The sequence below is a fragment of the Mytilus californianus genome, unplaced genomic scaffold (genome assembly GCF_021869535.1).
Source record: "Mytilus californianus isolate M0D057914Y unplaced genomic scaffold, xbMytCali1.0.p SCAF_8, whole genome shotgun sequence".
NCBI classification, from domain to species: domain Eukaryota; kingdom Metazoa; phylum Mollusca; class Bivalvia; order Mytilida; family Mytilidae; genus Mytilus; species Mytilus californianus.
The window spans coordinates 41660621-41685982 of record NW_026262734.1 but is presented as its reverse complement, the minus strand read 5'-3'; the positions used below and the strand labels follow the sequence as shown (position 1 = coordinate 41685982).

Below are 25362 nucleotides of genomic sequence, written 5' to 3'. Positions count from 1 at the left end.
GAAAACTTGATAGGATTTAATGGGTTTTGCCATTCCCATGTGTTTTTGTCGCGTAAAAAACTTGCCCCAATCCACAGCCATATACATGTAGTGTCTGAAAACTAAATAATATGTGTAAGCAAACTGCATGAGCTTTTCTACACGTTCTTGTCTTCTACCTACATACAATCCGCTACATTGTCAATTGCAAAATATAAATAATTTAAACTTTGGAAATGATATATAGTAAATATTCAAAAGGAATACTAGTAATGTAACATCGTCAAAGTTACAAATTTTGACTTTCTTTATATTTGGAACAATGTTCAGTTAAGTAAAAAAAACTATGATGTCTTCAAGTATAATGTTTCTGTGACAATGGCAGACAGGGATATGATGAAAGCAATAGGCACCGAGTTGCATAAAGCAAAGCATGCGATTGCACGTAATATTTTGAATTTTGCCATGGTATTGTTTGTTTTTTTCCGACATGGACATTTTTTTTGCCTCCTAAGTATCTTTCCCTTTTTCTGAGTTATTCATAGATGATATTCTGTCCGTATTAAAGAAATATTTTATTTAAGATGTTTTAGTTATTCACATCTATTCTTTACCAAAGTTATTTCCTTATTAGAATCGAAATGTACATGTATATGTCATAAGAATAGAACACAAAATGTCGAAAATCTGTGGTACAAATGGTGGACAATTCAAACAAATAACACAATTGATTATAAAAACACATCTTAAATTATCATACATAAATTTTCATTATCATTGAAAAAGGCATGCCGCATCAGATCTACACAAAGTACATAAAAAAAAACAACAAACAAAAAGACTTAAGACACAAAGTATCGACCTGAGAATACTCACAGTTTCTTAAAGCTAGTTCAAAGCCAATAAAAACTAATAAAAAAAGCATGTATCCAAGACTTAAATGGACTGTTAATGTCTGATTCGGTTTCAATAGTCGGTTCTTCGGTCCAAAGCATATCTGACCATTGGTATAACACATGCTTGTGAACAGTTTTTGAATATAAAATTCACAAAAGGTGAATGTATGGCACAGGACTGAAAAAAAAGAATACAAAAAAATACCGAACTCCAAGGCAAATTCAAAAAGGGGAAGTTCATAAAAACTTACAAAATCAAACCCTATCAATCAACGGAACAAGTGAAAAACAACTGCAACATTCCTGACTTGGTACAGGCATTTCCCGAAGAAAATGGTGGGTTAAACCTTGTTTTAAAGCTAACTAAACCTCCCACTTGTATGACAGTCGTTTATAGTTCCGTTATATTGACAAACTTGGGTAAGCATCCCAAAAAGACATAAAACGACGAAATATCATTATTAGGACGACATATTATAATTAGATAACACGTTTGCCTGTTTATGACGTACGCTAACAAAATTATTACTCCTTCAGCATGGTCAATGAAAATGAACCGACGATTTTGTCATGTTCACTTTAAGACCTCTTTGATTCTCGCGGCGTATTAAAATACTATTCATTATAAAACATTGCTGTCCTTTTGTTTACTCTGATTATTTAGGCTTTTAATTTAAATACCGAGGTGCTTTTCGGACGCAAGATGTTTTTACAGTGTAGTTTTCATTTTGTTTACCCTTGTATTTATAGTTTACTTATTTTGTACTTTATCGAGAGACAGTGTTTTTTTTTTATACGGTATGAACTATCAAATACAAAACTTTTTTATCGGCGTCTTTGTCAATTTACTATCAACTACAAAAACTTTTTTATCGGCGTATTTGTCAATTTACTATCAACTACAAAAACGTTTTGTTGGTGTCTTTGTCGAGTTTACTATCATCTACAGCAACTTTTTTGTTGGCGTCTTTGTAAGTTTTATTTGTATGTTTGTTTGAAATTTTTAATCGGTTGTGTTATATGTCTGTGATGTATGTTTACACATTTGTGGCTGCTGGATCCCAATTCTAGTCCCATTAACCTAGTATGTCTGCTTGGGTTGCTCACCCAATTTTGTCAATATAACGGAACCATATACAACTGTTAAACAAGTGGGAGATTTAGCTAGCTATAAAACCAGGTTTAACCAAACATTTTCTTCAGAAAATGCCTGTACCAAGTAAGATATATGGTAGTTGTTTTCCACTCGTTGGTTGATAACGTTTTTAATTTTTTCAGTTTTTATGGACTTCCCTTTTTGAATTTACCTTGGACTTCGGTATTTTTGTTAAAACTTTTATGCATGACAAATTTTAAGCAATTTCACAAAAAAGAGTTTCAAAATTGAATTTATTGTATTTGAGGTCCCAAACTAGTTAGCTGCATTTAATATTTATATGTTGTATTATTATATAAATGGCCACGTAATGATTTTAAGATGGCGTGTATGTAGTAGAGAATTGATAAGAAGTAGTGGATTCGTAAACGATAATCAACGAGCGACTTTAGTCGCAAGTTGATTATCGTTTACGAATCCACTACTTCTTATCAATTCTCTAGCTTAACCCATTTCTAGTAAAAAGACTGTCTGTTTTATGTTTTGACAATGAATCAACGGAATTTCATAAAAATGATTTCGTATTTTGTCTTTTTTATTCTATAATAGCTGGAAATGATTATATCCACACGGTTCACGTCTATATTTAAGTTAACATTAGTTTGATATAACTTAAATAGGTTGTTAGTTCCCCTTTTTATTACCAGATTTAATACTTGTATATTTATATTTCATTTAATGTTGTATCATTACAAAGTATTTAAATTATATAGATTTTGGTATTTATGATTTATTCAAAAAGACATATGTAAATATACAGAATTTTTTAATCTTTTTTTGAATAGTTAAAAAAATCTAATTACCAAAATTTAGAAACCTTTCAAATTTACATATATAGTATTTAGCAATCTATGATTCTTTACAGCTGATTAAGGATTGCCTGTAATTTAACCGTATTAAGTCAAATACATGTATTTAGCGTAGTTGCCATAATACTACAATTTTATGATGCTCAAGTAAATGGTGCTTTCCGAAAAAAATATAATAATTGCTGAAGGTCTTTTTTTGAAAATTATACATGTATTTTGTTTAAACTGTTTCCCTTTCATTAAGTTTAGAATATTTTAACGTTATTACATTTGGCATCCATCGTAAACCAGTCAATAAACTAGTATTTTCTGTGGTACGCATTCTAAATCTCCAGCAGAATTGCTCGTGCTACAGATGTACAATGTATAATTATGTCAATTTTTTACTATTACATTCAAGCTGTTCATAGCCGTGATCGTCTAGTCGTTGGTATCAAAAGACACAACTGTGATATTAGCAGTGCCAAGTTCAAACCTTGTACCCGAATTGAAATTTTTCATTGCAATTTTTTTCTCGACAAAAATATTGTTTTAATCTTAGAGGTATTATAAACTTCATATTCATTTTAAGGCGATGATTTTGGTTCTGGTTATACAGTCAAGGAAGTAGTTTTACGGTCGTAGCTTATATATCACACTTTATTCAAATTAGAGTACGTTCAATGTTGACGTGATGTATATTTGGACCATTTATAATCAAACAAAGAAGAAAATATTGATAATTCGATATCATTATAAGACTTAAACCTTAAGTAAGCATTTGCTATGATGAAAAGGAATAGTCCTTGTACGTTAAAAGTGACATGTGTAATGGGCATATGGTTGTTTATTTTATCAAGGAACTGTACTAATATATACAATTCCTCGATTCTCTAGTGTTTAGAACTAGTGTGTAATAGCCACAATCGTATGAAGACCCATCGGTTCATTATAACGATGTTGAAAATCGACCAATGTTCAAACCTGACATCGTGAATAAACTCTTTTTAAAGATATTTCTATACTGCTATATAACTATACTCAAGAACGTTCAAATGTGGAACATAATCTTCCTTAAAAAATAACGCATAAAACAATTTACATAAATTTGAAAAGAACATGAACAAATCCAGACATAGTATAAATATTTTATTAGACATTAAAAGCGAATTATCTCTGAGATAGAAATACAGTTTATTGACATGTATTGACAGTTGTGCGCTTTAAGAGTGTTATTTAAATATTGATTTATGTCAGCACTCGTGGTATAGTGGTATCATGCATAGACTGAAGACTCTACTGATTATGAAGAAAATACGCGCGAGTTCGAACCCTTCATATGCCTCTCGTTTTTGAAAGGATAAAAAATCGTAAGTTAAAAGTTTAAAGTTATAAAATAAGTTATCTTAAGTTAACGAAGTGGTCAGTGGATTCTTGAAAAATAATCTACTGTAAGAACAATAGACTGACGTCAGAGAAATGGGTTAAATCGTATTACACCCCAGTTCTATTGTTATACTTCATAGTTTCTATTTCTGAAACAAGTGTAAATTGAATAGATCTAGTGTTACAAATAACAATGGATTTTGACCACAGGGTGTGACGAGCGGGGTTTCTGGAAACCCCTGCTTCTACATCCCGAAAACAAAGTCCATTGTTATTCATTACAATAGAAATTGATTATTTTTTAAATAGCATGAACATAAGAAATTACTAATAGTGTTCACTACAAGTTGTTTCAAGATGTTAAAAAACACATCAAATAGCGAAAAAAATATTAAGCATCTATTTTGAATAAAAAAAATCCTTCAATGGAAAAATAATTTGATTGATAGCGTTGAAATACTAAATAAGATTGTTCGCGATTTGCGAGAAAAAAAATCCTGGCTCCGACAAAAAACCATACCCCCAATCCCCTTTGAAGTTAAAATGGTTGCTCCCTAAATACTCCTTTGCTTGAAGGTAAAATTTTAGATCCCAGTCATATGTCTTTATTCTAAAGCATTGATCTTAAAAAAAAAAACAGGGATTCTAACTCCCGGACAACCCACCCCCCCCCCCCCCCCCTGGATCCCGGTCGTCGGGTTTCTAATCCAGACACACCTATCCCTCAGTGTGTCCGAATATGAATGTTTGTTTATTCTCCAGAAGGGTTTTTTTTTTTTTTTTTTTTTTTAAAACCGTAACATAAAAAATACATTTATGATCATTACCTTCATAAAACTGATACAGGTAAGTACTTTGTGTTATGATATTGCCTTTATCTTTAGTTTCTTCTACCAAATCCAACGTCTGACTCAAATTGTCGTCCGTCTTATACCCGTCCATATTGACAACTGCATACAAGGAGCATGATGTTTTTTTTTTTTTGTGATAAGAATGCACGAAACGGTCAACCTTGAACTTCTGATCCATATTAGCACCAGGATTTAACGGGAATATGCAAAACAGCAACTATGACATTTGTAAAATATACTCACTTGTCAAAGTTTGAAAGAACATAGCCAAAGTAAGGTTACTAGTGGGGTTTCCTGTAAAAAAAAATATTTTTCTTATAATTCATGGTTCGATTTTGTCAATAAATATGCTATTCATTCTTTTTCATTTAATAATCAATGTTAACAAATATAGGGTTTAGAATTAGGTGTAAGTTAGTTATACACCTCGATCCCTCGGTGTATAACTATTACTGAAACTAATAGTTGCGAATCGTGATGCGAAGCAAAAACGGTTTCAGTCGCATCAAATTTATAAATTGTTATTTACACATTCTATATCATATGGGGGTAAAATTGTCAGTGAAAGAAGTCAGCATGTAATTGAGAAAAGTTTTCAGATAATATTTCGAAATTAAGAACATTTGGTATACATATCAAGTTGAGTTCAACTCATTTTTTAGCAAAATTTAAAACTAATTTTAAGCATAACATTATATAAGATCACACTTTGAAGCTGATATGAACATTTAATGAATAATTTTTAGTTCAAGTACTTTTTTCCCACGACTTGTCAACATTTTTGTATATGAATGCCACTTTCTCATCATGAATACACCAAATAATAACGCTATCTCACACGAAGGCTATAGCTTTTAAAAGCCATTTCTCAAGGAGCAAATGTTACTGCCGAAATGATGTTCTAATGTAAAATAAAATGAAATAGATAAGTAAATATTAGAAAAACAAAAAAAAACAAAACAGCAAAGCAAATAAACAAGGTAGACAAAACTGAAAAGAGACAAAGTGTGAATAACATAAAAATTGTGGGTAATAGAAATGTTGTTTTTAAGTTGTTTTTAATAACTAATATAAAGCAAAATTGTTATGTGAAATTATCCTGTCCTGTTTTGAAGGTACCAATGTAAAGATCATCTTATTATTAAGTGCTCTTGTCACTTATCTTATAAGTGTTCTTGGAATTTTAAATTTGATCGTTTTTAGAATTAAGTTATTTTTAATTTGTTAGATAATTACCTATGCAGTGTAGTCCTGAAATGAGTGCAGTTTGTACATATTTTAAGGGTTTTTTTTAATTTTTAATAGACTTATGGATATGTTTTTATAAGACAAAAACTTAATCATAACTAAACGTATTTTTGATAATACAAGAAACAATATAGTTATTTAATGTTAATCGTACGTTAATGTGAACATTTTATTATCATAATACTCGCTTAATATTAATTTTCTTTCATATATTCAATTGAGTTTTCCAAATCATATTGAAAGCAAAATATACATAATGCACTACAATATTCTTTCTAAAACCAACATACATTGATCATTTGTCCCAAAAGAAATAATGGTATCCAATAGCTTAATTATTGAAAAGGTATATGGTATAAAGTATATCATATGCCGTTATTTACTATTAATAGAATCATTACTTATTTATTGTAATACTGACGTCATATTAGATTTTTTTTTAAATTTTAACACAAATCGGCTTATATCAGGAACATTTTTACAAAATTAACATAAATCACAAAGAACCCGATATTGGTTGTATAACCGTTATTAGATAAATATAAAAAAAAACTCTTCATGCTGTGTAAATATCGGTTTAAGCAAGAGTTGAGACTTGTTTTATTATATTTTATTATACAAATATAGTCCCTCTGTTCATGTCAAAACTGGAGACCTTAGCATCGTAAACAATGCACATCTTTAAGAGTTATTGGTCGAAAGGTCCGAAATACCGAAATTATCAGCCCATCAACTGTAAGAATAACTTAGGTTACTAATAGATGCAATTAATGACTTTTCCAGGAAATGGCTAAAGCACGAGCCAGATGAACCAAAACTGAAAACTTTATCTGAATGGAACAAAGCTGCTAGTCATGCATTCAGAAGCGCGTTCAAAATCTACAATGTACTATGAACACATGGGTTTCCGCGAACCTTTCAAGAGCCCGAGGCTTTTGATTCGTTATCCCCTTTTCACGAAAAATATATTGTTCTTCCGGTAGAGAAAGCCTCAAACAATATTGTTTTTATATGCAAAAATCATTTTTTGGAATATCTCACTTAAGAAATATTCAAATAGAAAACTCTCTAAAATCAGTTTTTCTTACATTAATACTCATTTATCAGAATTATAGCCTGAAAGAAATCACTGTGTATACTCTAAGTTTTTTTTTACTGAACATTTTATACCCCTCCCCTGTTTCAATTTTTAAAAGAATTTGAAAACAAGACTTTAATTATTGCCAGCTTACCCTATTTGCATATTTTCTGATATAAAATGCCTAGAACCTGTTTAAAACTGTTTTGATAACATATTGAAAGCATATCAGAATACTATAAATGTTATGTTTAGCAGTCATTCATTACAACATTCAAGATTATATAAAATATCCAATCCTGCCTCTGTCTCCAGTCCACATCTTACTGTATGCCTATTTGTCAATTAAAGTTCACATTTTCTACCTCAAATGGTCAATTTAGAATTCTTGTCACAACAGTATCATCTGTAACCATATATCTGACACAATTTACCTAATAAATATACTAGAAGTGTTCAAACAAAGCCATATTTGCAATAGTTGTATGTATGCAGATACCAGTCTGAGATATAAATTCACTTAAAATGTTATAGAGATGACTGCTAACATCTAATTTTTGCATAACTTCCAAGCATAGTTATTGTTTTCTATATCAAGAACTTAAAAATCATAAAATCATAGCATTTACAAGTTAAATTATCTGTTTTATGACCCAGGGGGTAGGCAATTTTCTCTGTTTTTTGCCCCTGGGGCCTCAAATTTCCTAAATTATTCTGCTGTTTCTAGCAATTTGGAATATTTAGTACATATTCAGGATAGAACACACTATTGTAAGTTTTGTTGAGATATTTTTGTATTTCTAGCTTGTATTTTTTATGCCGTGGTGACAAAAAAGCAGATTTAGGTGTTACGGCTTACTTTTGGGTTAATGACAGGACACAAACATCCCATAAATAATATTCAGGAAGGATCGATGAGTTTCAATGACTGCGAAGAGTAAATATAAGCACTTCTTAACAATTTAATTTACAAACATGCAAATATTATGAATTAATTTTGTATTCAGGACTTTAAGTAAACTATGCATACTGTAAACTGTGAATTTATGCTGAGTCATCATATCTAAGGCCCAGGATTCTATCAATCTTCATGAAATATTTATAAAACTTCATATTTGAGTTAATTTCTTTAAAATCTGTGAGATAAAGCAAATTTGGTTAAATTCTGAATGTTTTCTTTTTTCACCCTATATAGGTTGCATTTCTGTAAATATTGACAATGCAATTTCCCATAGGAACTCCTTTTACGGCTAAAACTGTACCACTTTTACTATGAAGTTTTGAACACAATCTTATCCTAGAATTGAAAGTTCATATGCACTACAATTTTTTTCAAAGGTCAAAATATAGGGCTGTGCGGCATATTTTCAACGTTTATATGCCCTGAACTTTTCAGAGTTTAAACTAACACTAATTTTCTTAACTACCCCTACCTCGAATGAAGGGTTACCACAGATTTCAATGTAAACAATATGCACATGTATATTTACTGGTAACATTCCCAAGTTATGTCTCTATGAGATGGAACACAGAGAGCATAACTGGGAACCAGTATGTAAACAAAATTAATTTTCTATGAATATTCTAAATCTCCCCAAAAGAGGCGTGGTTTGAGAAACAGCTGTATTTACAAAGTGCAACCTATAGACATGAGTTATTGACATGTAAATATTTATTTTATATTATTGTTTAGTTTATTATATTCAACTGTTTTTAGATAAAAGTAACTATCTCAGATACGATTGATCGAATATGTTTTTGAACGTTTAATGTACCTGGAATATTAATAAATGACCAGCTGACATCTTACCAGTTTACGCATATTTCTCTGAATTTGACACAGGCATTGAGATTTGCAAAAACATAAGAAAAAAAAACTTTTGTAGTCTTTTATTCATCAGGTATGATCAATTCCAAAAGATTTGGAAGCCAAAAATATGAGAGTTGATTTGGAAAACAAGTGATACTACTCATTATTTTGATTAATGATGAGGAACATAAGCCATAATTATGTTGTGGCTTTCTTGTCGCGATAGAATAAATATCAACGATTGCAGAAATGCTAGGTGTTAGTAGACACATATTTACATGTTATTTTTAACATTTATTGGTTTAAATTTATTTTATGTCAAGTATAAACAGATTTAAGCGTCTTGATTGGGATCCTTATATTTCTGTATTCTTTAATCTTTTAGTAATTTTTTTCATTTTTTTAATAATTTTAGCCAATGATTCTATATATTTTTATATTTCGGTGACCCATTATTCTCTCTCTTCCTTATATTTTTTTGCCAGTTTGTATCTTTCCTTTAAATGTTTTGGCTTTTTTTCTCTAACCTTGGCTCATTATTCTCTATTCTGTAAACCACATCAAGACCCTCAGTTATACAGGTATGTTTTTTTTTCTCTTACCTTGAATCTCTATTCATATTCTGTAATCTGAAACCAGACTTTGAGGTAAATATGTATCAGTACTTTAAACTTTCATTCTGATTGGTTGACTCAATAGTATTAAAAATATAAGATTAAGCTTTTCTCAGTACTTTGTTTACCTCTGCTAGAAAGATGTTTTTCGAATTAATTTTATTTTGTTTTTATTCTCGTACATTTGATTGGAACACATTTAAAGGAGCAGTATACGAACATCATGTTATAATGCCAGAGAGCACAAAAACATGGGTGAATCGATCTTTTGCATTAGAAAATATGATGAAAAACATTAACGTTTACCAGAAACAAGCAATGAAAGCAGGAAAAGAGGTAAGTTGTATACAAAAAAGGGATTTCAGAGTATTACACTGAATACTTTACAGTCAGTACAATAACAATGAATAATACCTGGGTAGAAAGTTTTGATTTATATAGTTGTAATTTTAACGATAGGATTAGCAAAACTTGCTAAAACATTAAATGAGTGTTGATGATCAAGTGTAAAACCAACAGATAAATGACAGAAATAAAAAAAGAGAGAGAAAACTCAACATTTATCGTCTGATTTTTATGTATTTTTATAAATGACCTACTTAACGATCTGAACATGAAATGATTTCATTGTTATGAATAGATTTATGTCCAATCCAATAAAACATTTTTTAAAACCATACACAATGGTTTGATTCCAAACCTTTTTATTTCTTCGTGTAAAAGTAATTTACATACTGTAACGTTTGTTTGTTTTTTGTTTCAAATATATATATTTAAGTGATCAATTAGATTTATTTTGATGACGATTGAATTATAAATAGATTATCCCGGTTCACACTTTTTTTTATTTATAAACGTAGACGATGTATATAGAGAACAATACACTGTTTATTATATTTTTTTATTTGTAAAACAAATATAAAAATGTATTGTATGCAATTTTAAGTCATTCTATGCAATAATAGTCTTCACTGTCACTGACTTTTACCAAAGTTTTGAACCACTTTTAATTTAGCATGTTTAATAATATTATTTATTGGACCCTCGATAACACTTTTTCAATTTTCTACTAATTACAATAACTTTAGTTTGATGTGCACTGTAATTCCGTTTGATTAAACGATCCAGCTATTCATTTTCCTCTGTAAACTTTGATGCTAGAAAAAAGAGTCATATTTCTTCAAAATCTTCCTGTATCATAAATACCTCACAGGTGCATTTTTCGTCATCAAAAATATTCCTCAAATATATAAATCTTACTTGATCTCCAAGTCTAAGCATAAAGCTGAAATGTTTCGTCAACTTTGCAGAATGGACTGGAAAGATATGTCGATAATCTTTATAACAGTTTCTTTGTTTTCTGATTTTACTCCAATCAATGACATGTTAACTTGATTGTGTTATCCATGGTATCTTTGTATCCATCTGCAAAACTTGAAATGTCTATGTATCTGTAAGACTGTTTGTAGGAAAAATAGCGATATATTAGACATTTAATGGTTTTTATAACACGCTCGGACACTCATTACTTTACCTGATTAAAAGCATAAAAATGTGTAATTCCTTCTTTTTTAAAATCTATCTGAACTCTTTTTGCCTTGAATTCCTGTCCCATATCCATTCTTATTCTATTTGGATCTCTTCTATGTTTGAATATTTTTCGTAAAATTCCAGAGTGCATATTATCTTCTATCAGGGGTACGATCAGTTTTAACACATCAGTATAACGTTTAAAAAACTGGCTTTGAACAAGAGTAACATTCATTATAGACGGTCCGACTTTTCTCTATATACGGTCAGATTTATAAACAGATTTGTCTTTTGGCCAATTTATCTTTAATTTGGCCTAACTTCGTTTTAAAGTTTGTGAAGAGATCCAGAAACTTGAAGCAAGATACATAATAAATATTACGGAAAAGTTTCACACTTTTATGGAATACGATGTCTTTACTAATTATGTTATGCGCATTAGCAAATAGTCGTTACATAATTTGAAAAGAATTAAAAGTTTACGGATTTTTTTGTGATAACTCTTGAAGTTGTTTAACTTTATAGTATTTAGAAGGTGTTATCGCTTCATGCAAGATAATTACTTGACATGCAACGAAACTAGCTTGTAATAGATAAATCGAGCGCTCTTTGCGCTTGAGTAGAAATGATGATAAGGACTTTATTTAAAGAGGGTGGCTCAATTAACATTCATTAATCTTCTTTGAGTTCCACAGAAAAAATGTACAGAACTTGTACAGAACTTGTATTAAAAAGATTACAATTATTGAATACATAATTTACATTCACGCTAAAAGATGTCTGTAGAACCAAAAAAAATATACAATACAGCAACAATAACTTTTATGATTATGATTCTGTATATTCCTTTCAGGGAGTGGATATTTTAGTTTTCCCAGAAGACGGAATTTATGGATATATCTTCAATAGAAAAGGCGTGGAATCTTATCTAGAATACATTCCGAATCCAGAGCTAGAAAAGTGGAATGCTTGTGATGAACCAGATAGATATAACGATTCTGAAATACAGTACTCTCTTAGCTGTATGGCAAAACACAATGACTTGTATATTGTGGCAGATATGGGAGATTACCAACCATGCAGTCGTGGAAATGATCCAAAATGTCCGCCCGATGGTCATTACCAATTCAATACAGCAGTAGTATATGATAAAGATGGTTATCTTATAGCTAAATATCATAAAATCAATTTATTTTATGAATTTCAGTTTGATTTTCCACCTGAAAAAAAGTCTGTGTCTTTTGAAACCCCTTTTGGAAAATTTGGGGTAATGATTTGCTTTGATATAATTTTCCGGAATCCAGCCGTAGATTTGCTAGAAAACCATGACGTTGACAGTATAGTTTTTCCAACGGCATGGATGGATGCACTACCTCTGTTAGCTGCGATTCAGTTTCATTCTGCGTTTGCTGCCGGTGCAAATGTAAATTTTCTTGCCGCAAATATTAAAAAATCGGAAAGCAAATTTCATGGAAGTGGTATTTACTCACCAAAAGGATACCTCGATTTTCATTACAGTGAAGACAATGTAGGAAGACTTCTCATAGCAGAAATTCCTATTCATGATAGGAAACGAAACTCTTATCCCGAACCTAACATGCTGATAGAAGATAACAATTCAAAGACTTCCAACGATAGTTTTCAGTCCCTTGTTTTTCATGATCTTTACAATTTTGTACCATTATTTGATATTCAAGGTAAAAGAACAATATGCCATAACAACCTTTGCTGTTCACTCACCTACGAAAAGCAGACGGATACTGATGAGCTTTTTGCCTTTGGTGCCTTTGATGGACTTCATACATTTGAAGGTACTTATTACATTCAAGTTTGCATATTATTGAAGTGCAAAAACAGTAATCTTACAAGTTGTGGAGAACCAGAGGAAAACAGCATAACATTTTTCAAACAATTCCAAATCGATGGTACATTTGATACTTCATACATATATCCAGAAATTTTGTTGTCTAACACTAGCAATTTACTGCTTTTAGCGGCTCCGAACACTTGGATATACAAAAAAGGAATGCTTCAGAGTAAAACTCAGTTAGAATATCCAGTCGTGTCAGCTGCCATGTTGGCCAGGGTATACGAAAAGGATCATATATTGATATCCGACAAAAATCCAGACAATAGAATTCAGACTGATTTTACGACAGATCAGGAAAATCCAATGTTACCCGAAAGAATCGTCATAACTTTTTATAAATTTTTTTCGGCAGTATCCAACTACATTTATAGATTTCTTCTGTAAAAGTAATATATTGCATTAAAGTTTTTTTTTTTTTTTCATTTTTATTTTACATTATCTTTTAATAAATCATAAGTGTCAACTTTTCAAAACTCCAGAGTGAAAGATCGTCAATGAAAAAAACCCAGTTGTGTAAGTAGATTAATCGTACTATCATTTTCGCACTTTATAACTGTAAACATAATAATGCCAGTTGTATATTTTTTTATTCCAGGAGCTGTTTCTGTATACGCACGTTGCTTCACATGAAAAATGTTAAGCATTTCACTATTGAGTGTTTAAAGTTGAATTGATTGTATGAAAAAGCACAATCTAGTTGCGGGATTTAATATTTATATGTTGAATATTTGTTTTCGGTTCTATTATTATATGAAAGGATAAAACAATCATTTTTAACACTAGAATATATGTTGTTCACGCGATTTTTCCTTGGAGGCTGTAGTATATTATGAAAAAAACTTTCTTTGCGGTATGGGTTTGCTCATTGTGGAATGCCGTACGACGAACTATAGTTGCGAGTTCTACTACATTCGGTTATTGGAAAGTTGTTCCATTATCCATCATAGTACAACTTCTTTTTTGATATTTACAGGAATTTTCAATTGTCTTGTAATATATATTAAACAGTAAATGACTACACTCGTTGTTGTTCTATTTTAGTAGCCGGTCAAACGGAGTTTCATGTAATTGATATTTGAAATATCACCCATCACAAAATCTAGTGAAGGACAACAGAACTGTTGGATAACTAGAACATCGGGCACTACGGCATTACAAGTGCCACATTTGCAGACCAATGGACCTTCAGATCAATAAACCTATGGACATTTGTTAGGTAAAAAAAAAAACCAAAAAAAAACACCCAATCGTTCTGTTTCACACAAAAATATACTATGGGTTTGCAATTGGTTTAGTTCGTTCATTGCATGTCTTATTTCAGATCAACAGTTGTGCATATGCAGATCTATAATTACGCGATTAAAGTATCCATGATGACTGCAATGTTGAGAAAATATTTAAATCGTGCAATTCTACCATATCTCATTTTGAAATGCAATTTCTTTTCTTTGTAAAATACAATGGTGGTAAACAATTTTTTTTAATTGTTGTTAAAAATGACAATTGAAAAAAAGAAAGGAAATCCGCAAGAAGAATCATACTGCCATGTAATGGCAAATGTTTCTCTTTTCAAGATGATCCCCTATTTCATTAAATCAACTTTTAATTCCAAATTTAAATATTTCTTGATTTATATAATCATATTTATACGAACAATTTTAAAACGGGTATGAATTTACAAGTCGATGCGATAAAGCCGTAAATTATCGGCAATAATTGCAAGTACGTTATTGTATGACTAAGGTATCACTCCACAGTTAGAAAATAAAATTAAAATTGAACCACAAAATGTTTAATTATTCCTGGCTTCTAATACATTAAGCCATCTGTTTGTGTCATACATGTAGATATGTATATAATCAGTATCTTCCATAGATTTTCAAAAGTTAAAATGGTGAAATATAATTCCTTTTTTGTGTATCCATGGCTACATTCTGCATTTATTTACCATAAAATATTGCAAAAAGGGGCAGGACAATCACATATTCCCAAAACTTTGTTCCAAACTAGAATTTCAATCCCTTTGAATGAAACCTTTTCTGAAACTATTGACATTAATCTACCAAATGATCAAATACAAATTTGTTCGTGCGACAAAAAGTTGGATAATTTCCGGACCAATATCTGGTATGGATATGAAAATACAGACTGTCATACAGAAAACAGCCAATGATACATACATACTGTGAAGGCTATATCAATCTTCAGCTATCCAAAAATGAATTTTATTGCACACTAACATTCATATTTTAAAAATCCACAGGGGCCAAATGTGAAACTACACACCTAACTGTGAAGTGCTACCTAATGACCCGACAATGAAATCAATACGAGTATCGAGTGTTGAGTGTCAAGTCCAGATAATATATTTTGTCCCAGGTTTCAGCAAGGTTTTAAATGTTCTTAACATGTACAAATAACATAGATTTTGTTACGTGCTGTTCCTGAAGCAAGAGCATTGACATTTGTATATTTATTCCCATGAACCTTAAAATATGTATCCAGATTTCTCTCAGGTCTTCATTTTAATTCATTTATGAACTTGCTTCGTCTATGCACACAAACATGAACATGTTGTTTTTAACATATACAGGTAAACATTTATCTAGGTAAAGTTTAAAGAGATATAACGGTCTGGACTTCCTTTCTGTATTCCCTTATCTTTTCGGTCTTTTTTCCAATTTTTTGCCCATAATTTTCAATTCTTTATATCTAAATACCCAATTATTCTCTATTCTTTAAATTTTGTTGCCCCATTTTTCTGGTTTTTTTTCAATTTTGTTGGGTTCTTTTTTTCTCTTACCTTTGCTCAATATTTCCCATTGTGAACATCCCACCGAGACCCTCATGTATGAATCAGTACTTTAGACGGTTTTTCCAGTCGAAGTGGGCAGAATTGTTGTTTACAATTTCAACCATTACATTTTCATTCTAATTGATTGCCTCAATAGAGTTTAAGTATTGAAAATATAGAAATAACATTTTTGCACTACTTCTACTGCCGGAAAGATGTTTTTCGAAATAATTTTATTTTGTTTTTATTCTTGTACAAATTCATTAGATTTTAACACATATAAAGGAGCAGTATTCGAACATAGTGTTATAATGCCAGAGAACACAAAAACATGGGTGAATCGATCTTTTGCATTAGAAAATATGATGAAAAACATTTACGTTTACCGGAAACAGGCCATGAAAGCAGGAACAGAGGTAAGTTGTATACAAAAAAGGGCTATTTTCTGCTTTATTTTTTGGTTGGTATCTCTTTGAAACATTCCCCGTTTCCATTGTCTATTATTCTATAGTATTCTTGTTACTGATATCATTACTAGAGGCCAATATAATTAATCGGTTGTTACTACTACATGTTTATTCTAAGACTTCGATCTTTATCTGCCGCTCCAACTGCAAATGTTATAAACCTCAGAGTATCATATATATAAAAACAAAGTCAATGAACTTCAAGCACGTGTAAACAGTTATTGTCAATCAAAATAAGAAAGGCGGAGTCTCAATAAATACAAAAAGATGAGATTATCATCACGATAAACCAATATCACTATAACCCCAACCTTGAGACACTCAATTAACTTAACACAGTGCATTAAGTCCATTGCATTGCAGGTTTATGTTGTACAATGTATATTGAATTTAATGAACTACAATTACATCCCAGCTCCTTTGTTCTATTTGGGGTGATCTGAGCCGGATCACCCCTACCAGATCACCCTAGCTTGAGTTTCTTTGTTCTGCATGCTTTCCTTTGTTCTGTAACATTTTGGCGGGAATGTCAAATCCATAATAAAACTAAGAATTATTTATACGGAAAAGACTTTTTATGTAGAAAAAATCCAGTGTATTTACAAACAGCTTGCAATTTAACGATCATATGAAACCAATTCAAGAAATGTTGAACCATAGAAAAAATATAAAAAATGTTATTTCAAATAAAAAGTAAACAAACACTAAATGAAAAATTTTGATTGACAAATTTGAAGACTTTGTGAGTATTAATTCGAAAAATTTCTCACAATGTTAGATATCATCAAAATCGTCTGATCTGTAATTTTACCGATTGTGTCTTATTCCCGATTACTGTGGATTCATTCATATTTGTGGGTACCAATTTTCGTAGATTGAAAAAAAAATGTAAATTCGTGGATGTTTTATTTTTGTGACCTGCCAAAGTCTGCAATCAAGCATATAGAAAATGTGTACTTCGTAAAAAGATGAATCGGAGTTCACCTTTACCCACGAATCCACGAAAATTGATATCCCACGAATAATAATGAATACACTGTATGACTTTTTGACTGAGTGTGAATTAGCAGGCAGGGTGATGTGTGTATAGTAGGAGACGATTATCTTGTCGACGAACCCGGTATCGTTTTTGGAGTTCTTTCGAATCACTCAGTTTTTATTTGTTTGTTACCTTGATTAATATCTTCCTAATCGATTCACGATATTTGAACATCGTAAAACTACTGTTAATACAAACTAAAGGTCAGGATAGACTGTCCTACCTTTCCATTCACGCCAAATCTGACCAAGGACACTGTTTTGTCCCTTTACAGCACTACTCAGATTAGTTAATATAACCTGATTAAACTCTCCTATATGTGTCGAGTGGATTGTTCAACAGATCTGCCACTTCTTGTAACACATAATGGTTCTGAAGATTCCCAAATCTTTAGCAATTTCTAAGACCCTGGAGTAATAATCCTCTACAAGTAAAAACTCATCGTCGTCTCCAATAAAATATATCAGTACCAACTATCATCTACGGTAGTTCTGGAGTTTCGCTCTCAGCTATAGGCTCTTCCGTATTTGACCTGTTTTCTAAACATAATCCCCATTTTGATATGAAATCGTAAATTGAACATTAATTCCTGGCCAAAAACACAGTTTCTTGCTTGTTTTCTATTCGTTTGATGTGTTTGAGCTTTTGATTTTGCCATTTGATTTGACTTTCCGTTTTTAATTTTCCTTGGAGTTCGGTATTTTTGTTATTTTACTTTTTACTTTATTTTTCTATTCCCCTACGCCTTTCGTGTAGTTTGTTGAGCGTCTCTTTCACATGTTTACACATATTAATATCTTCCCCTTTAAGATAATTCCATCACCATCGGATAACTCATCTATCATTCTGAGATCCTCACTTTTTCATCTGGTCGTCCATCTATTATTAGCTTTGTCAATGTTTGTAGAGTATCACCCGTTAAAATTTCATCTCTTATTTGCTAAAGATTTCTATTTGTCAGATGTGTTTACTTTAACGTTGTTTACAAAACCCTCTTTACCATTTCCTCTTCATTATGTGCGTCGATCTTTATCAGAGCTCTTGATAGCAAGTCTTAGACTATTAATTCATTCCCTGGTTTATACTTAAGTGAGAAATCATATTTTTGTAACCACGATCATGTCTAAAGGATTTGTGGTCTCTTTCGACATTATAAATAGTCTAAATTGATATTTTCATTATTACGCACTCTCTTTGATTAACCTGTATTGTATACAGGAATTATTTTATTCGCATTATTTCTAATGTATGATGTTTAGTAACATATTACCAGTAATTATTGCATAACATTCGAAATGATATATAAATATCTCTGTTCACTGAGGCATTTACGCAGTGTTCACCGATATATCATTATTAGATATGTATATGTCACTAGTAATTTGGTTGTATATCATAGTATACAATTAAGTACAAGAAAACTTCATGCAAATAAGCAGGAAAATTGGGTAAATGTCAAAGGTCAAGGTCATGTTTAAGATTTTGGGTCGAAGTGCTCTATTGACTTTTTATACGAGTTTTCTCCCCTTATATATAAGAAAATGCATTATTACCAATTTAGATCTATAACACTTAATTCCCTTTGCACATATATTTTTTCATTGAAAAGAGTTACCTTTAACAGAAATACATTCGTAGTCACAAATATCCCATTTATGTATCATGCTATTTTATTTATATCTAGATTGATGTTCCAAGAATAAAACATTATGAATGAAATTCGGTAAATGCGATTTTGTTTTAAATATATTTATAACAAGCATTGAGGGGAAGGTTGGGCGCTCACAAAATATGTTTAATTCCGCCAAATTCTTAATTTGCCTCTCCCAAGTCAGGAGCCTATAATTTAGTAATTGCCGTTTTTTGCTGTATATCATATTTGTTTTTCGTTTGAATTGTTTAACATTTAATCATGTCGGGGACCTTCATTGCTGACTATATGGTGTTATTTTTTCTCATTGGTGAATGGCCGTAAGGTGACCTATAATTGCTTACATTCACATTATTTAGAATTCGGTGGATGGATAGTTGTCTTATTGTTCAACATTTGCACATCTCCTTTTTTTAAACTGATGATGCATATGGTTGCATTGCTAACAATGTCTTATCAAAGACATTTATTTACACAAGCTAATGAATTTGAGTCACAGTTTGATCTTAACATGTCTGACTGAAAGATGTTATGTCATGTTAATAATTTTTCTGATATTTTCCCGCGGGAGAATCCATTACTATTCCGATAACCGTCAATTCGATACTTTTCGGTTTCATTTTAGATAATTCAACATTTATTAATAAGCACCATTGAATAAAAGCTACTTCATACTCTGAAATGTAGTAAATCGTTTTTTATCGATCGCAAGCTAAATGTTCAAACAGCACAGTTGTGTGGCTACAGTACAGTGGATATGTCTTAAAATTGATTGAAAGATTGAATCTTAATTACTTCCAAACCATTGATCAGTTTTTCGAGTTCGGTTCAGATCAAATATATTAGCTAGTGTTTTATCTTGCTCATAGACGTATTTGAATGTCTGCAAGTAAATAAAGAGGATACCTAAAACAAGTCAGATTATTGGTTATACCGTTATTTACCTGTATTTTTACAGAGTACAATTTGCAAACTTTCACCAAAAACCGGCATGATTTCTCTTTTTTCCTTTTTTTTTCATTTCTGTCAACAATGCCACACATTCGATTTTCTCCGTTACACTTTGAAATGCTCATAAACAAAGTGCAAACCGAAAATGGTTCTTTGGTATATAGAAAACGATGAAATGTGTAATTGATGGTCATTGCAAACCGAAAACACACTAGGTTGTTGGTCATTGTAGTAGCATGAATCAATTGCTTTATCTTGTGACGAGAACATCAATTTATCATTTATTCGGTTCATGTACACTAATCTTGGTATATTTATCTTCTATTGATAACTTGTTTGTTCTTTCTCCGTTCTTTTATTGCTTGATTATTTGTCTTTTTCCCTTTACTTTGCTCTAGTTTTTGTTGTGATGAAAACTGTTATTTTATTACTTTCAATCTTTTTGCCTTCTTTTATATATTTTTTCTTATCATAAGCTACTCAATAGAAAATAGGTAGGAAAGAACTTTCTTTAACTTATAGAATACCACTAATACAAAGGGGGATTTAAAAGTTTACAATCTATTTGTAAACAATAAATTGTTACATTTTACCACAAGATCTATTATTTTTAACATTCATCTACAAACACATTCAAACACACAACTTTATTGTGAAAACTTACCTCCGAATGTGGAAACGTTGAAAAAATAGTAGTGGAAATCTATGTGGGATTTCAAATCTAAGACCTTAAAAGCCATTAATATTTTGTTTACAGAAAATTTTAAGCGCTTTTTCTTCTATGATTAAGAGTCATTGTGTCTTTTTAGTTTGAAAATGCAAATATAAACCTTTAAATCTAAAAGGTAAGCATCAAATAATAGAATTTATGAATTCATTTAAGCATGCTTACATTATTGGCCGTTTCATTTCCTTCCAAATATAGGCTATCAGTTATCTGTCATTCATTTATTCGAACGAAACGGACGGAATTTTATCAAAACACTAAATTTCTTGTACAACCTAGCATAATATTTTGTATATGAACATATTTCTGCTGTTTATGTAATATTTTTTTCCGGGTGAAGTTCTTAGGACCCATTGTGTAAATCGTCAAAAATGCAGTATACGGAGAACATCCAGTGTATTGTCTACTGTGTTTTGTGCGTAGTTTGCTGTTCTGTCTGTTTCTACTATATACTTTTAGAGATCAGTAGATTTGAATATGTACAATGCTTGTATGTGCTCGGTTAAATTCTGTTCTGTTTAATTATGAGCACTTTTGCTGCGTTTCTTTTAAATATGCGTAATTTTCTTTTCATTCGAAACATTCGACATTGTTGGTTTCTGTTTTCCAGGACCCACCAAACAAAATATACCAATCTCTGTATCCCAGGATTCATTAAAATTATATGCATCATTAATTGAAATACTTAGTTATCTAGATAGCTAGTTATCTAGTAAGTTATCTAGTTATCTTTTTGTTGTTTGCCAATATGAAAGGTGACTACATCCCATTAAATTATCTATTTACTCTGTATATTTTAAAGGGGCATTAGCTACGAGATATAAAAAAAATATTATGTTTTTGTTCAATCATTAATGCAAGTGAAATAGTGAAATAATAATTCGCTTTTAGCAGTCAGTTTGGTTCTATTTTGTCAAAATAAGCTAAGAAACATCGCTGATGAATTATTCACTTTTAAGTGAATAATTCGACCTCATTGAATCCGTATTCATGTGACCTTCAATTTAACCCCTTAGCTGGAGATGGGTTATGCATGTATTCAGCTATTAATAGGAAAAGAATGTCAACATTGAAAGTGAAACAAGGATGAACCATTTGGTTGACTAATTAGATCCCCAAAAAAGTCATTCTTATACAGGTAAAAACGATTATAAACAAACTTTTTAGCCTACAATATGGAATCAAACAGACCTAGGCAAATCCAATTGCACGTGGTCGCTATCTATTTGTATTTATATTTATGTTTATATCGGGTTAAATTACCGTCGGCATTCTTCGGAGGTCATCTCGATGGTTGATTAGATGACGTCTAGACAAAAAGTCACAAGAAATGCTGATACATATTATCAAGTCCATGCATTGTTAATTGTTTATTTTGGACTTATTGCAATTTGGATATTCATTTTAGTATGTTTTAAATCAAATATGAGAATTTTAGTCAAATCGGTGAACAAGAATTTGACAGCTAATGCCCCTTTAATTGTTTTCTAGTTAGATGTGTAAATAATTGTGTAGTTTTGTAATAAAGTTGTCGCCAAATACCGCCATTTCCATGTTTTGGGTCATTGTGCATAACAAATAAACTGAAAAAGTAGGAAAAATCCAGAGTGTAACAGTCGTTTGTATAATGATCCATTTCCTAAACTGGAACACATGTTTTAAAGCAGTTCATTTATTTATAAATAAATTCATTAAATGGATACAAACTTTGCATACTCCTTTTACATGTTTTTGAAGAAAGTTAAATAGAAAGCTATTCCACTCGTTACATGTTAAGAACACTATAAAATTTGACGACATTTACTTACAAATTATGTTTCTGTATATTCGTTTCAGGGAGTGGATATTTTAGTGTTCCCAGAAGACGGAATCTATGGATATATCTTCAATAGAAATGGTGTGGAATCTTATCTAGAATACATTCCAGATCCAGAAATGGAAACATGGAACGCTTGTGATGAACCAGATAGATATAACAATACAGAAATTCAGCACTCGCTTAGCTGTATGGCAAAACACAATGACTTGTACATTGTAGCAAATATAGGAGATAACCAACCATGCTGTCGTCAAAATGATCCTAAATGTCCGTCCGATGGTCATTACCAATTTAATACAGCAGTAGTATATAATAAAACTGGTTATCTGATAGCTAAATATCATAAGATCAATTTATTTTATGAATATCAGTTTGATGTCCCACCCGAAAGAAAGTATGTGTCATTCGAAACCCCTTTTGGGAAATTTGGAGTAATGATATGTTTTGATATAATTTTTCGGAATCCAGCTATTGATTTGCTAGAAAACCATGACGTTGATAATATAGTATTTCCAACAGCATGGATGGATGCGCTACCCATATTAGCCGCGATTCAGTTTCATTCTGCGTTTGCTGCCGGTGCAAACGTAAATTTCCTCGCTGCAAATTTAAAAAAATCCGATTTCAAAGTTCATGGTAGCGGTATTTACTCACCAAAAGGATATCTAGATTTTCATTACAGTAATGACGATGTTGGAAAACTTCTCATAGTAGACATTCCTATTCACGATAGGAAACGAAACTCTTATCCTGAACCTAAAAATCTGACAGAGGAAAACAATTCAATGACTTCTTTTCAGTCCCTTGTTTTTGGTGATCTTTACAATTTTGTACCATTAGTTGATATTAAAGGTAAAAGAACAATATGTCATAACAAACTTTGCTGTTCACTCACCTACGAAAAGCAGACGGATACTGATGAGGTTTTTGCTTTTGGTGCGTTTGATGGACTACATACATATGAAGGTACTTATTACATCCAAGTTTGCATATTACTGAAGTGTAAAAACAGTAATCTCACAAGTTGTGGAGAACCAGAGGAAAACAGCATAACATTTTTCAAGCAATTTAAGATCGAAGGTACATTTACTACTTCATACATATTTCCCGAAATTTTGTTATCTAACGCTAGCGATTTACTACTTTTAGCAGCTCCGAACACTTGGAAATACGACAAAGGAATTCTTCAGAGTGAAACAAAGTTAGAATATCCAGTCGTGTCAGCTGCCATGTTGGCGAGGGTATATGGAAATGATTTGACAATAAATCATGGAAATCACATGTTACCTGAAATTGTCGTGATAACTGTAATGTCAGCTATTTCAAACCTCGTAAGGTTTCTTCTGTAGATATTCTACTGCCTTATAGTTATTTGGCATTTTTTTATTTTATATAATCATTTAATCTTTTGTTTAATCGTGATTGTCAACTTTTTAAACTTCCAATTGACAAAACAGTTCTGTAAGTAGATTTATCGTACAGTCATTTTTTTAATTTATAGCTTTAAACATCATAATGCATTTTCAAGTTATATATTTTATTTTAGGAGCTCGAACTTTTGACATGAGAAATTTGAAGCAATTTTACTAAAACGAGTTCCAAATTTGAATTGATTGTATTAAAGGGCTCAAACCAGTTGCTGCATTTTATATTTACTAGAACACACCCGCGAAATCGAGGGCATTTAGAGCGTGGTTGAAAGTATGTAAACTGTTGAAGGAAGGATTTTTGTAAAAGATTTTATGACTGGAGAATTTCAGGAAAGGTATCAACAGTATCTTAAACATGAACTGATGTCAATATAACATTTGAATTTTTCACCAGTTCAAAATATTGGATGTAAATCTAAAGAATTCCAACAAAAAGGTCAAATATTTGTAGTAACATGATCATGAACGCACAATTTTTAGGAGGCGAGTTGCTTTGTCACCATGCTTTTTGTTTCGTTGTGCAGAAGACAGAATAATCGATATGTTAACCTTTTCAATTTCAGTCACTCAAAACGGATTCCACTAATGAAATCAGATTATTATGTGATATTTGCAAATAAGATTGGAATTATGAATAGAGCAATAATAAAATACTCAATAAACAATGCGATTTGTGCACAAAACCGTCATATTTTACTGAAATTTGGAAATGACGTCAGACTTAATAAGGTGTTGACTTTTAAGAAAGCAAATTAGTTCTAATATGGGGGTGCTTATTACGTCATATCATATCAATAGAGCCATAATAAAATACTCAATAAACCACAACCACTATAAATCGACGACGTCACAATGCGATTTGTGCACAAAAACGTCATATTTTACGTGTTGTTTTCTATTTTTTACTGAAATGGCGTCAGACTTTTCAGTGGGAAACTTTACTATATTAGAATCAAAATAATTTATGCATTCCATAGATTTGTTTTCATTTTCACATAGCCTGGGTCATTATATCTGTTAATTTTATCCCTTGCTTACGCTCAAGATTAAATTCCAATATAACGACCCAGACTATGTGAAAATTTTCAACAAATCTATGGCTGGCATGAATAATTTCTTAAATAAAACATGATTATATACCGGTTCCCGGGGTCCCAAGAAATCGGATTTTTATCGCTTCCAGGGACCGAAGGTTGTTTGTAAATTTACCAAAATTCTGTGTAATTTTAAACAGTCCTAAACGGAAGTCTTGCCTATGACGGAAACAATATCCGGACA

The 25362-nt window shown here is 31.2% G+C and overlaps 2 protein-coding genes across 3 annotated transcripts; both read left to right on the top strand.

The window, feature by feature from the left end:
* Nucleotides 1-9902: 9902 nt before the first annotated feature.
* Nucleotides 9903-14226, top strand: LOC127712520 (pantetheinase-like). 2 transcript variants are annotated; one of them, XM_052219005.1, is made up of 3 exons: nucleotides 9903-10142; nucleotides 12190-13147; nucleotides 13802-14226. In XM_052219005.1, the coding sequence occupies exons 1-3, from the start codon at nucleotides 9948-9950 to the stop codon at nucleotides 13834-13836; spliced, it is 1188 nt and encodes a 395-aa protein (XP_052074965.1). In that variant the 5' UTR covers nucleotides 9903-9947; the 3' UTR covers nucleotides 13837-14226. The 2 variants fall into 2 exon arrangements, with proteins under 2 accessions (XP_052074965.1, XP_052074964.1); XM_052219004.1 differs by having other exon boundaries at nucleotides 12190-14226.
* A 1892-nt stretch (nucleotides 14227-16118) lies between these two features.
* Nucleotides 16119-24291, top strand: LOC127712521 (pantetheinase-like). The gene is made up of 2 exons (XM_052219006.1): nucleotides 16119-16416; nucleotides 22672-24291. The coding sequence occupies exons 1-2, from the start codon at nucleotides 16216-16218 to the stop codon at nucleotides 24001-24003; spliced, it is 1533 nt and encodes a 510-aa protein (XP_052074966.1). The 5' UTR covers nucleotides 16119-16215; the 3' UTR covers nucleotides 24004-24291.
* The last annotated feature ends 1071 nt before the right edge of the window (nucleotides 24292-25362 follow it).